Below are 14724 nucleotides of genomic sequence, written 5' to 3'. Positions count from 1 at the left end.
CAATCCTTACAGTCTGGATTAGGGTTATCTATTTCCTTGATGCTCTTACCATACAGCTTGATGTCGTCCATGAACATCAGATGGTTGATTCTGTTACCTCTTTTCTTGAGTTGGTACCCGGCATCCATCTTCTGTAGTACTTTTGTCATGGGAATCATGGCTACTACGAAGAGTAGTGGGGACAGTGAGTCGCCCTGGAAGATCCCTCTCCTGATATTAACCTCTGCTAGTCTTATTCCAGAGCTTGTAAGTATTGTATTCCAGTTGTGCATTGCATTTTTGAGGAAGCTGATGGTGTTTTCCTCTGCCCCATATATTTTCAGGCATTATTATTATTATTATTATTATTATTATTATTATTATTATATTATTATTATTATTATTAGATTATTATTATTATTAAAAGAAAAAGGAACAATCCCTATTATTATCATTATTAAAAGGAAAGAAAAGGAACACTCAGAGGAATACTGAAAACTGGAACTGTTCCGTCCTGGTGCCCACAGTACTCCGCTAACACCCCTCCCTTGACCTCAGGTCAAAGCGATGCCCACCTGCTTGTAAAAGTATTGCAACGGTCCTGCGACTTGTAGCAAATATTGTATATATATGAGAGGGAGTTGTCTCCTTATGCCAAAGCGACGGATGGGCGAAGTTGCAAACAGACAACATCTTTGTTTCGTGTTCCGTGTTCCGTGTTCCCCGAAATCTTGATAAGATAGACGTCTATCCCCCGTTTCAGAATGTCTCCGTAGATGTGTGATTTTTACTTATGTTTGCTTATTTTTAGGTCATTCTGGTCCGAATATCTCTCTTTCGTGTTCCGTGTTCCGTGTTCCCCTCAATCTTGATAAGATGGATATTCGTTCCACGTTCCAGACTGGTCTCTGTAGATGTGGCTAACATTTGCTTATTTTTAGGTGTTTCTGATCCGAATATCTCTATTTCGTGTTCCGTGTTCCGTGTTCCCCGCATCTTGTTACAGTCAACATTTGTTCCGTATTTCAGAATGCCTCTACAGATGTTGAATTTTTCATGTTTGTGCTCATTTTCATCGTAATTCTAAATCGAGTAGCCATCGATGCTGATTTATCTTAACGTCGTAGGTAATATTCGCATATCAACCTCTTATTTCGCTTCAGTAAGAATGAATTTTAAACTGATTTCAGTAAGTAACGCCTGCATGGCACCCTGATTATATAGGAGATAGTCTTCAGTTAGCTCATATCGTAGCTGTATAGGTAAGGTCCGCATATCAATAAAAGTATTGAAACCTTTTATTTTATCTAGCGCCTTCGCCTGCTTTTTTGTAACCGTGAATTTGAAAGCTAGCTTACTCAATGATTATTATTATTATTATTATTATTATTATTATTATTATTATTATTATTATTATTATTATTATCCAGAAGATGAACCCTGTTCATATGGAACAAGCCCACCACAGGGGCCATCGACATGAAATTCAAGCTTCCAAAACTTATTATTATTATTATTATTATTATTGTTATTATTATTATTTTTTTTTTTTTTTTTTTTTTTTTTATTTTTTTTTTTTTTTTTTTTTTTTTTTTTTTTTGCTCTATCACAGTCCTCCAATTCGACTGGGTGGTATTTATAGTGTGGGGTTCCGGGTTGCATCCTGCCTCCTTAGGAGTCCATCACTTTTCTTACTATGTGTGCCGTTTCTAGGATCACACTCTTCTGCATGAGGCCGAGCTACTTCAGCCTCTAGTTTTTCCAGATTCCTTTTCAGGGATCTTGGATCGTGCCTAGTGCTCTATGATTATGGGTACGATTTCCACTGGCATATCCCATATCCTTCTTATTTCAATTTTCAGATCTTGATACTTATCCATTTTTTCCCTCTCTTCTCTTCAACTCTTGGTGTCCCATGGTATTGCGACATCAATGAGTGATACTTTCTTCTTGACTTTGTCAATCAACGTCACGTCTGGTCTGTTTGCACGTATCACCCTATCCGTTCTGATACCATAGTCCCAGAGGATCTTTGCCTGATCGTTTTCTATCACTCCTTCAGGTTGGTGCTCGTACCACTTATTACTGCAAGGTAGCTGATGTTTCTTGCACAGGCTCCAGTGGAGGGCTTTTGCCACTGAATCATGCCTCTTTTTGTACTGGTTCTGTGCAAGTGCCGGGCATTCACTTGCTATGTGGTTTATGGTTTCATTTTTCGTATTGCACTTCCTACATATGGGAGAGATGTTATTTCCGTCTATCATACTTTGAACATATCTGGTTCTTAGGGCCTGATCTTGTGCCGCTGTTATCATTCCTTCAGTTTCCTTCTTTAGCTCTCCCCTTTGTAGCCATTGCCAATTTGTCATCGCTGGCTAGTTCTTTAGTCTGTCTCATGTATTGTCCGTGCATTGGTTTGTTGTGCCATTCCTCTGTTCTTTCTGTCTTTCTCCTGTCTCTCCTGCTCGTATATTTCTGGGTCTTCGTCTACTTTTATTAGTCCTTCTTCCCATGCACTCTTTAGCCACTCGTCTTCACTGGTTTTCAGATATTGCCCCAGTGCTCTGTTTTCGATGTTGACGACGCAGTCCTCTATACTTAGTAGTCCTCTCCCTCCTTCCTTTCGTGTTATGTATAGTCTGTCCGTATTTGTCTTGGGTTGGGTAGTAGCTGTGTAGTGTCATTTGTTTCCTGGTTTTCTGATCTATGCTGCGGAGTTCTGCCTTCGTCCATTCCACTATTCCTGCGCTGTATCTGATTACTGGCACTGCCCATGTGTTTTATGGCTTTTATCATATTTCCGGCGTTGAGTTTTGACTTGAGTATCGCCTTGAGTCTCTGCATATATTCTTTCCTGATCGTGTCCTTCATCTCTTGGTGTTTTATATCTCCTCCTTCCATTATTCCCAGGTATTTGTATCCTGTCTCATCTATGTGTTTGATGTTGCTCCCATCTGGTAGCTTATACCTTCAGTTCTCGTTACTTTGCCTTTTTGTATGTTGACTAAGGCGCATTTTCTATTCCAAACTCCATCCTGATGTCCCCAGATACAATCCTTACAGTCTGGATTAGGGTATCTATTTCCTGATGCTCTTACCATACAGCTTGATGTCGTCCATGAAACATCAGATGGTTGATTTTGTTGCCTCTTTTCTTGAGTTGGTACCCGGCATCCATCTTCTGTAGTACTTTTGTCATGGGAATCATGGCTACTACGAAGAGTAGTGGGGACAGTGAGTCGCCCTGGAAGATCCCTCTCCTGATATTAACCTCTGCTAGTCTTTTTCCAGAGCTTGTAAGTATTGTATTCCAGTTGCGCATTGTATTTTTGAGGAAGCTGATGGTATTTTCCTCTGCCCCATATTTTATTTTTCAGGCATTCTATTAGCCATGTGTGTGGTATCATGTCGAAGGCTTTCTTATAGTCTATCCATGCCATGCTTAGGGTTGGTTTTCCTTCTCCTACTGTTCTTCATTACCATTTTGTCTATCAGGAGCTGATCTTTTGTGCCCCTACACTTCCTTCTGCAGCCTTTCTGTTGGTGGGGGATGGTGTTTGTCTCCTCTAGGTAGTTGTATAGCCTTTCACTGATGATACCTGTTAGTAACTTCCACATTATTGGTAGGCAGGTGATAGGCCTGTAGTTACTGGCTATATTTCCCTTACTCTTGTCTTTTTGTACTAAGGATGTTCTTCCTGTGGTCATCCATTTGGGTGCTTGGTGATTTGAGATACAATGCTGGAGTTGTTCTGCTATTCGTGGGTGTAGGGCCTTGAAGTTTTTGAGCCAGTATCCATGGACTTCATCGGGACCTGGGGCTTTCCAGTTTGGCATTTTCTTTAGTTGGTGTCTGACTGTGTCTGTCGTGATGTCTGTGAATCTTTGTTTTATTCTCCTGTTTCTTCTTCCTTGACTTCCTGGAGCCATGTTGCATGTTTGTTGTGTGATACCGGATTGCTCCATATGTTTTCCCAGAGTCTCTTACTTGATTCGGCTTCAGGAATTTCTGGGTGGTTGTCTTCCCCTCTTAGTTGGCTGTATAGTCTTTTCTGGTTGGTTCCGAATAGTTTGTTCTGTTGGTATCCCTTATTCCTGTTCATGTACCGTTGGATCTTGTGTGCTTTGCCTTAAGCCTCTGTTTTACATCTTCTATGTGTTGTTTAGTCCCCTCTCTTTGTACTTTGTATTTCTCGTTGAGTTCCTCCCTTGTTTTCTTGCTTCTTAGCCTTTTTTTCTGCCATCTCTTTATTATTATTACTTATTATTATTATTATTATTATTATTATTATTATTATTATTATTATTATTATTATTATTATTATTATTATTATTATTATTATTATTATTATTATCCAGAAGACGAACCCTATTCATATGGAACAAGCCCACCACACAGGGGCCCATCGACATGAAATTCAAGCTTCCAAAGCTTATTATTATTATTATTATTATTATTATTATTATTATTATTATTATTATTATTATTATTATTATTATTATTATTATTATTATTATTATTATTATTTTGTTCTAAAGGGTCCACAATAATACAAAGTGTAAAAAGTCCGTGTATAATTTTGAAGACTTTACAGAAAGCTTTCGAAACCCTTCCCTGGGTTCATCTTCAGTCCAAATGAACAATAAGTTACGACAAGTACAGAGGTAATTTAAAAAACAAGAGTCGTTGAAGATCGTTGACAACGGTCGTAAGCTCGTTAATGGGCCAGGTGAAGAAAGAGCGGGTAGTTAACAACAATAGATGATAACCCTCTCCCTATCAATCCTTCTGGCTGCAATCCTGTTGGATCTTCGTACAGCTTACGACCGTTTGTCAAACGATCTTCAACGACTCTTGTTTTTTTAAATTTACCTCTGCACTTGTCGTAACTTTTTGTTCATTGGGACCCTGAAGAATGAACCCAGGAAGGGGTTCGAAAGCTTTCTGTAAAGTCTTCAAAATTATACACGGACTTTTTACACTTTTGTTGATTATTGTAGATCCTTTAGAACATTTATATATACTCTCGTGATAGAGAGTTTTTTTTCCCTATTATTATTATTATATTATTATTATTATTATTATTATTTTATTATTATTCAATTATTATTATTATTATTATTATTATTATCCAGAAGACGAACCCTATTCATATGGAACAAGCCCACCACACAGGGGCCATCGACTTGAAATTCAAGCTTCCGAAGAATGTTAGGATGTCCATTAGAAACGAATAAGAGAGGGTAAAGGTAAATGCAGAAAAAAAAAAGATATCACTTATGAGAAAAATAAAAAATAAATTCATTAATTAATAAACAAAAATAAAAAATGCATTAAAATGCAATGAGAATCGTATAGTATAGTATAAGGGCAGTAAATCATTGGAACTTCGCTTGAACTCGGTTCTCGAGAGAAAAGTACAACTTAAGCAGAGAGACAGAGAGAGAGGTTGGATTATTTTACGAACCTTATTGCTCGCTCTTCCGCAACGCCACATCATAAGAATGCGTAGGGAGTCCTCGTTGGAACAACATCGTCATTAACCTTGGTCCATTTTTCTAGTCAGCTCAGCGGGACAATAAAACGCGAGTTCTATCATTTAGATGACAGCTAGATAGTCCCGTTAATTTATCTATCATTGGTGATGTTAGACCTGAGAGAGAGAGAGAGAGAGAGAATATCAACGCACTTTCACACGGGACCATAAATTCATTCTGACTCACGTTCGGGATCGACCCAGGGTCCTCCAATTGAAAGTCAAGGGCGCTGCTAACTCGACCCTTGCCTTTCAATTTAAAAAAATATATAAAAAACCTGGGTTCGATCCCCATGTGAGTCAGAAAACATATATATATATATATATATATATATATATATATATGTATATATATATATATGTGTGTGTGTATGTGTGTGTGTGTGTGTTTTTTTGTGTGCGAGTGTATGTCTTAATGTTAGCGTGTAACAGAACACTAAAAGTGCTAATGTAGAGGGGGAAAAAATTACGGATTTTTTTAATAAGCGAAAATAAAAATAATACAAATTTAAAAATAAAAAAAAAGCTTTTCGCGTTTCGAACATTTTAACCATACCATCACGAGCTAAAGGATCCATTAACCAAGAGTATATAGACCTTTTGTGTAAAAGAATACTATCTGGTCACGTACCTTCATTTGACGAAATAGATAGTTAACTTAAAAGTCCTGTTCACGGTCTAGTAATCTTAGTGATTTGCGAGTTCTCTAGTGCAGCAGATGGCACGAGGGAACATCTGATGAATAACTGCAATATAATAATAATAATAATAATAATAATAATAATAATAATAATAATAATAATAATAATAATAATAATAATATTATTATATTATTATTATTATTATTATTATTATTATTATTATTATTATTATTATTATTATTCAGAAGATGAACCCTATTTGAAATGAAAAACTTTTATTATTATTATTATTATATTTATTATTATTATTATTAGTATTATTTTATTATTATTTAATTATCATTCAGATGAAAACCCCTTTCCCAAATTGAAACCAAATTTGTTTATTATTATTATTATTATATTCAGAAGATGAACCCTATTCCAAATTGAACATTTATTATTATATTATTGTCATCATCATCATCCATTATTATTATTATTATTATTATATTATTATTATTTATTATTATTATTATTTATTATACTTATTATTATTATTTATTATTCTGAAGACGCCCCTATTCCAAATTGGACATTTATTATTATTATTATTGTTATTATTATTATTATTATTATTATTATTATTATTATTATTTTGTTGTTGTTGTTGTTATTATTATTATTATTATTATTACTCAGAACATAAAATAAACCCTGTTCATGTAGGAAAAGAGACAAATTAACGACCTGATAAATAAAGAAAGATACAAGTGCAACATTAAAACACAAGGAACAACATTGCATCAGGGTAGAATAATTGTTTTAGATTAAACGAGGAACGGTTTTTAACATGACACTCGTGGAATTCATAAGTGTCTATGCTTATGCTTTTAGTGGGAGTGTCTACACTCATGCTTTCTTAAGGTTAGAGAGAGAGAGAGAGAGAGAGAGAGAGAGAGAGAGAGAGAAAGAGAGAGAGAGAGAGAGAAACAGTTGGAACTTCTAAAGTTCAAGGAAAAATGCAATGTATTACAACCTCCTGTGTTATTCTCCTGCATTTGAATACATTTTTATCTATTTATCAATTTATTAATTTATTTCTTCTTTTTAATAAGTGGGGTCTCTTCTTTCTCTATTCCCCTTTACCTTCTCTAACTTCCTAATGGACACCATGATTTTCTTTGGAAGCTTAAAGAATTTAAAGTCAGCGTCCCCTGTGGTGTGGTTTGTTTCCATCCTGAAAAAAGTCGTTTTTTGATAATAATAATAATAATAATAATATAATAATAATAATAAGTAATAATAGAGCGCTATGGAGGGTCATGATCAAATACAAGAGCCAAAATTGGTGTATATATTTGAATTTTACAGTTAAAACTATGATACCATAGTTATCAAAAGTCATTAACGATATATAATATATCGTCTCTCTCTCTCTCTCTCTCTCTTCTGCTCTCTCTCTCTCTCTCTCTCTTCTCTCTCTTTCTTGAAGCAAGCGAGCTTTCGGTCTGGAGCTGCCAGGACATCTCGGGCTGGGAAGCTGAGGGTGGACTGATCTTTGAAAGCGGTGTCCGTCCTCGTTTATATTTGGAGTTGACAGCAGGGGGAACCGCCCATGCTGATCTACTATTGGCTGGTGGCGGTAGGTCTTCGTTTTCATTGGTGGCTTGAACCGGGTCTCAAGCCACTTTCCATGCGTTGATGGTTTCGATACTGTAAGTCCTGCAGCCGCCTAGACCTCCTTAGCGGCGCGGTTACGTCGATGGGCGTTTCGCTATGCTGCGGGACGTCACGGCTAACTTGATTATGATTGGCTGCTGGGAGTATCTCGTTCGGGGGCGTCGTCTTCCGTGGAGTTGTCGTGCTCGGTGGTGTCATTGTTGGTGGCAGGTCTTCTCATACTCGTAGGGAGGAGAAAATTCTTCCTGCGTCGTATTTAGGTGTAGGTCTTACTTGCTGGATGAGAAGCGCCTCCAGGAGGCGTAACCGACGGGCATCAGGGGGCCTTCCCGATGATCTTCGTGTTTTGGTATGATCACATCCCGGGAGATGGCCTCTTGATGTTTTTGGTGCGTGCCTGATTTTTGATAGCCCCCTCTTGGGCGTGGCACGAGAGTCTCTTCGACAGGCGCATGGTAGTCATACAACGTAGGCGCCGCTGCAACCGCGGACTGGGCATGTATACTGGTACACCAGCATGCGTCTGCTTCAGGGGGTCTCGTACCTGTGGAGAGGGGTTATTTTTTCATAATTAGGTCGCGCGTCCTCCGATTCTGAGGTAGTAGATAATTAGGTCGATATTTTTTGGTGTCGTCGGTCGGGGGATACATTTTGTCAGAAATAAATAATTTTCTTGACTGAGTCCTCTTCTTCACGGTAATGTGAGCTCATGAAGGCTTTATAATACAGCTTGATATTATCCTGGGGCGTGGTTCGCGGGCTCTCACTACCGTACCATTTCTCCAGGGCTGTACGGACTTCTTTGCTTATTAATTTATTTGAATACCCGTATTTACGAGTACTTGGGAGGCGCGGTCGAGTTCCTGATGAGTGTCCTGCCAGGTCGAGCAGTGGGAGAGGGCTCTTCTGACGAAGGCCTTGACGGTCGTGCTTTTGAATCTGGCGGGGCACTCGCTGTCACCATTGAGGCAAAAGTCCTCGGTTGGTTTTTTCTTTGTGTAGACGGAAGTACGGAGGCCGTCTTCCGTCTTACTCACAAGGACGTCGAGGAAGGGGAGCCGATCGTCGGTGCTGTATTCAACAGTGTAATTCAGCACGCTGCACTGCTGAAATGCCTGACGGAGGCTTCTACCTCATTCTCGGCGTCGACTTGAACAAAGATGTCGTCGATATATCGTCCATATCTGCAGGGTGCTGCATCCTAGCGAAGACTCGTTCCTCACGGTTCCCATGTAAAAGTTAGCGAAGAGTACCCCCAGTGGGGAGCCCCGCCCATCGCTACGCCGTCCTTTTGGCGGTACATCTGTCCTCGGTGGGTGAGAAAAAAGGGGCCTTCTTCGTGCAGATCTCCAGCAGCGTACGGAGCGAGCTTCGGGTATGTTGAGGCGCCGTCGAACTGACTCCTGTAGACACGCTCAAGGATGATGTCAATGGTTTTCGTCGACAGGCACGTTCGTAAACAGGGACTCTACGTCCAGCGAGGCGATAATCCCGGTGCCAGGGGCGTCCTTGATGACTTCTAGGAATTCTACTGACGACTGCAGGCTGTACCGACTCAGGACGTAGGGGGTCAAAATTTGGGTAAGACGTTTAGCCAAGGCGTAAGTAGGGGCGGGCGTCTGGCTGATGATCGGCCGGAGGGGGTTTCCTGGTTTGTGAGTTTTTATGTTACCGTATAGATATCCCAGGCTGTAGTCTCCTTGTATGGGCAGGAGATGGACAGCGTTAGTCGCAGCGTTCACTACACTGATGACCCGTGGCCCTCCCTCTTGATGTCGTCTGTCGGGTTTCTTGTCAGGCGCTCGAACTTGCTCTCGCTCGGACAAAATGGCATCCAGCTTCTCGTGGTATTCAGCAGTGTCAATCAAGACGAAGGCTGCCGTCTTGTCCGCGCGCCGCACCGTGATGTTCTCCTTCTCCTTCAGTTCCTTCGCCGCTTTCTTCATAATGATAATAATAATAATAATGAGAATTTAAGCCCACAGTAGCGTTAGAAATATTCATGCACAGAGTTATAGATGAAAAAGCATTAATATTTTTTAATCCTACTGTGTCCTTTAATTCTCGATATCATAGCCCCGTTACAGGGTTGCCTTGTTACAATAAAAACAAGGCGTCATCCGACCTCCAGCTTACTCGTGCCGCATGCAAAATTATCCCAACACGCATAAGTTGTAGACATTATATTCCTAACTTCTAACGTATATTAAAAAGTGCTAAAACCTACGGTCAGATAGAGCCTTGTTTCACCAACGAAAATTAAAATAAATACGCTATATTTTATTAGAAATGAGTTTTCTGTACTGCTTAATATGCACTATTTATTTTTTACTTTTTCATTCTAATAAATGAATCATTAATATCCTAAAATTACAGTATCTTTAATTCAATGCGAAACACCTTCTTCAGACCTTTTTTTGGGATGTTCCACAGACCTTTCTTAATCCCCGAAGAAGAAGAACAACAAAGTAAGGATTGATAATGATAATAATGATAATAAAAATAATAGAATTTTGGCAGGCTCTCGCGCACTAGCTACGTAGTAGATTCACATCAACCGTGCATCCAATGTCTAGGCCAGTCTCTTACGACGCTCCTGATTGGCTGTTTATAAGCTAATCACAGGGCTAGACACACTCAGTCTCTCTCGAGAGAGTTCACATGGGCAGGATGTATGTTCCACCTCTCCTGAGGGATACGTCCTTCAGAAGAGGTGAAACGTACATCCTCCCTATGTGAACTCTCGAGAGAGACTGAGAGCTTCTGGCCCTGTGATTGGTTTATCAACATCCAATCAGGAGCGTCGTAAGGGACTGGCCTAGACGTCTCAAATGCACGATTGATGTGAATCTGCTATAGATGCTAGAAGAAAATTTTCCGCTGAGGCAGAAATGTTTGCTAAGGGCGTCAGTAAGGTTCCACGCCCTTTGGAGTCCCTCTCGTTTGAGCATACCTTTTTTTTTTACGCATATGAAACCTCGTTCTATGGATATATATGTATGTGACCTTCATCTTGACTTATACGGCTTTGTAGACTATTGTCTTTTTTTCTGCCTTATTTCATTATTTGTTTCTGGTGTTTTTATTTTTTATTTATTATTTTTTTTATTTGCCTCAGGACTTCTTGGTTTAAGTAATATCTTCGTGTTTGTGTTTAGTGTTTAAGATACGCGCGTATGTATGAATATGCATATGAATATGCAATCTGCATTTATTGCTGGATGGTACGAATACTGTGCACACACTCTATCTATGTAGCATATATATATATATATATATATATCATATATATATATATATATATACATATATATATATATATATAGGTGTGTGTGTATGTGTGTGTATGTATGGTATGTATATACACATATGATATAATATATATACATATATATATATATATATATATATATATATATATATATGTGTGTGTGTGTGTGTGTGTGTGTGTGTAAATATAATAGCCACAATGCCCTCATATATATACATATACATATATATATCATATATATATATATACATATATATAAGTGTGTGTCGTGTGTAAGAGTATATGTTTATGTATGTATAGACACACAAGTACCTGTGCGAATGAAAAGTAAAAATGAACCATCCCTGTACCATCAAAACAAACCGCAAAAAAAAAAGAAAAAAAAAAAGATGCAATGAAAATTCCACACGGTAGAGTGAGACGCTTCAATTTCACTTTCGTCGAGCAGCGTTCCCCAAATAACTCTTCCCCGACGGACACCCCCCCCCCCCACCCCCACAAACACCCCGCTTCCCCGGGGGACAATATACCGAGCCGAACCTTAGATTCCGTAGAAGTCGGAAATGGTGGCAATAGTCTGTCGCAAAGCGTGTTTTCAATGTGGTTGCAAACCCCTTACTTTATAAGAGCGAATCCGCCCCATACTGAAACTGAAGTAACCTGGCTACGTATTGCATAGGACAAATAAGGACAATATCCTATAGGAGACACGGCGAAGCAGGTACCTTTTATCTTTTTTTTAATTTTCAATCTCGCCCCATAGGATGATGGCGTATATGCCATCGCAGAGCTCTCGCCAAGGACGCCTGGTTCCGGGCGGGTATATAAGGCCGCGGATCGCGGCCTTCCACAACAGTCTTCATCTTTCGGGCAAAGATACAACGTCGCAAGGCATCATGCGTTCTCTCGTAAGTGTTGTCTGTCGTTTGCTTGTCGCAGTGTGTGTTCTAAGAGCACCCTCCTGATTTGTCTTTTTTACTGGGATAGTCTTGCGATGACAGGATGAAGTCATCGTTCATCTGCTCAATTATCTATAGCTTTCAATAACTAAATATGAAAATATCTCCCTTCTCATAATTATAATTTTTACAGCTATTTTCACTTTATTTATAGGACTGCCTTGTAGTGACATCATTTGTCCAATATTCTTAATATATTTTTACCTTATTTTTAGAATTGCCTTGTAAATATCCTCTTGTTATTTTCAGATATCCATTCAGTCTGCCCAGTAATTAAAATTCGTACATGATTACTCTAAAGTAAAACTATATCTTTATTAAGGACTATGATTACTTAGTTATAATAACGTATTTTGAATATTATCTTGCACCTAGCACGGTAATTGCTATACATTTTCTTATCACTCATTATTCAGCGTATAACTTTAGTCATATGATTCTTAACTTGACTCCTCTTAACAGATTCCATCTTTCCACCACTTATACATTTCCAACTGGAATACAAATCCAACTTTTAAGTTATTTTTCCAGATATTTTATCTTTTTTTTCTCTTTTGACAAATAACTTAATAATCATCTTCCCTCCGTAGCAACCACTAAGGCAATCCTAACTGGAATATAATTCTAACGTGAATGCAATTCCAACAGGAATACAAGTCCCAATTGAATACAGTTCCAACGTGAATATTATGCTAACTTCAAGACAATTCCCACTTTAATACAGTTCCAACGTGAATATTATTCCAACTTGAATACAATTCTAACTGGAATACAATTCCAAATCGAGTGATATTCCAACTTTAATACAATTCTAACTTGCACATAATTCTAACTTGCCTCTCTTAAATCTAACATCCTTTTCCGAAAGGAGTCAAAATGAGATGTAATGTTCAGATAATGGGAACATCATCTTTACGAAAGATTCCAAATGATATTCAGAGAGAATGAATGAATCTGAATCTTTCGAACGGAAGACGTGCTGCAATATTTCCCCAAGATTGGGGCGGTAACCACATCCTTCAACACGGCCTCCGCCTCTCTCTCTCTCTCTCAGACAGCAGAAACAAACGACGGGCGAGAAATGAAAACGAAAAACCACCGTCCACTCACTCCCCTCCTCCTTCTCTGTCTCCTTCAGGTGCTCCTGAGCGTAATCGTGGGCGTGGCCGTGGCCGCCCCCCAGCACGGCTTCCCGATGGACACCGCAGAGGTCTCAGCCGCCCGCGCCGCCTTCATCGCCGAATACAACCGCCTGGCTGACCTAGCGGCCCGAGCTCCCGACATCCACATCATCCACAGAGACCCCGTCGAGCACCAGCGCGCCATCCAGCAGGCAGCTAACCACGTGCCCCAGTCCGTGCCCGTGCCCGCCTTCAACGCCTTCTCCTTCTCGGCCAACCTGGGCAACAACCAGCAGTTCGTCCCGGGACCCAACACTTTCCCGGCCGCCGGGCACCTGGCTGGGCATCTGGCCGGGCACCAAGCTCCTCCTGTTCCTGCCCCTACGTCGCCCCACCGCTTCTCCGCTCCCGGAGCCCCTACCCAGAAGTGGCAGGGTCCTTTCGCCCACACCATCCCCGCCGGCGTCCAGGGATCCCAAGGGACCGTCGAGACTCCAGAGGTAGCCGCTGCTAGAAGCGCCCACTTCGCTGCCCACGCTGCCGCCCTCGGCTTCCAGGGATAATGAGGGAGGTACTATACCACCAGCAGCTGCCCGCCTAGAGGTATCCCAGCAAAGGAGGCGCACCACCACCAGCCAGAAGGGAGGCCTGTCTCTCCTACTACAGAGAAAGCAGTCCCTAGCTGGAATCGCCCCCCGTGCCAAAGATGTGATCGTTATACGCCTTTTCTCTCTTTTGTCTCTCTCTCTCTCTCTCTCTTTCTCTCTCCCCTTCCATATTTTATCTTTGTAAAATACATACGACGAATTATATTATATGAGATGTATATAAACAATTTGAGCTTTCATTACGATCCCCTAATTGGTTTCATTGTTGTTGAGCAGGTCTTGAAGTAACCGAAAAGAACATAGAACAAGTCAAGTTACTTGCGATCTACTTTTGCTTAGGGTATTCTGCCTCCTTGCCAAAGTACTTCATATCAGTTAAATGATGACGGAGAGACCAATATGGGCACGAATGCCCATAATCAGATCCTACAAGTAAAACGTTGATTGGTATCTTAAACAGATGACAGCCGATCATCCAAAAAAGTACACGAATTCATAAAGCAGAAGGGAAAAAGTAAATCCCACGTCCTTTATACATGACTGTTAGAAAGAGCGATCAAAGTGGTTTTATATTTTGTCCAAAGGCTTCAGATCCAGTCCTTGAGAAAGAAGTGTATCTAACACTAGCAAGTGTAGACAATACCTCCCTGGATGACTAGTGTAAACTGTCATCTGAATGGGCACTTTATCTCCTTTTTCATCCTATTACTTTCGAGAAACGTCGGATGAAATTGTCGGCAAATGTTGCACGAAAGTTATATCGTTCGTAAGGTCTTATATACTTATAACTGCCTGTTTTATGCTAATTGTGCTACTTTTACTAGAATACTGTTCTGTGTAGATGTCTGTTTCTACCAGAGATTTATCTTTTTTTTTTTGGTAAAGTGCTTCGTAGTGGTAGGTTCCTGTTTCCTAAAAGTAGCAGACATGACTTGGACTATCGACG

At 39.8% G+C, this 14724-nt stretch overlaps 1 protein-coding gene across 1 annotated transcript; it reads left to right on the top strand.

Annotated features, from left to right (window-relative positions):
- The first annotated feature begins 11856 nt into the window (after positions 1-11856).
- LOC135200404 (uncharacterized) lies at positions 11857-14005 on the top strand. Its single transcript, XM_064229035.1, has 2 exons — positions 11857-11998; positions 13188-14005. The coding sequence occupies exons 1-2, from the start codon at positions 11858-11860 to the stop codon at positions 13731-13733; spliced, it is 687 nt and encodes a 228-aa protein (XP_064085105.1). The 5' UTR covers position 11857; the 3' UTR covers positions 13734-14005.
- The last annotated feature ends 719 nt before the right edge of the window (positions 14006-14724 follow it).

This window comes from Macrobrachium nipponense, chromosome 26 (assembly GCF_015104395.2).
Source record: "Macrobrachium nipponense isolate FS-2020 chromosome 26, ASM1510439v2, whole genome shotgun sequence".
NCBI classification, from domain to species: domain Eukaryota; kingdom Metazoa; phylum Arthropoda; class Malacostraca; order Decapoda; family Palaemonidae; genus Macrobrachium; species Macrobrachium nipponense.
This window is presented reverse-complemented; position numbering and strand designations above follow the sequence as displayed.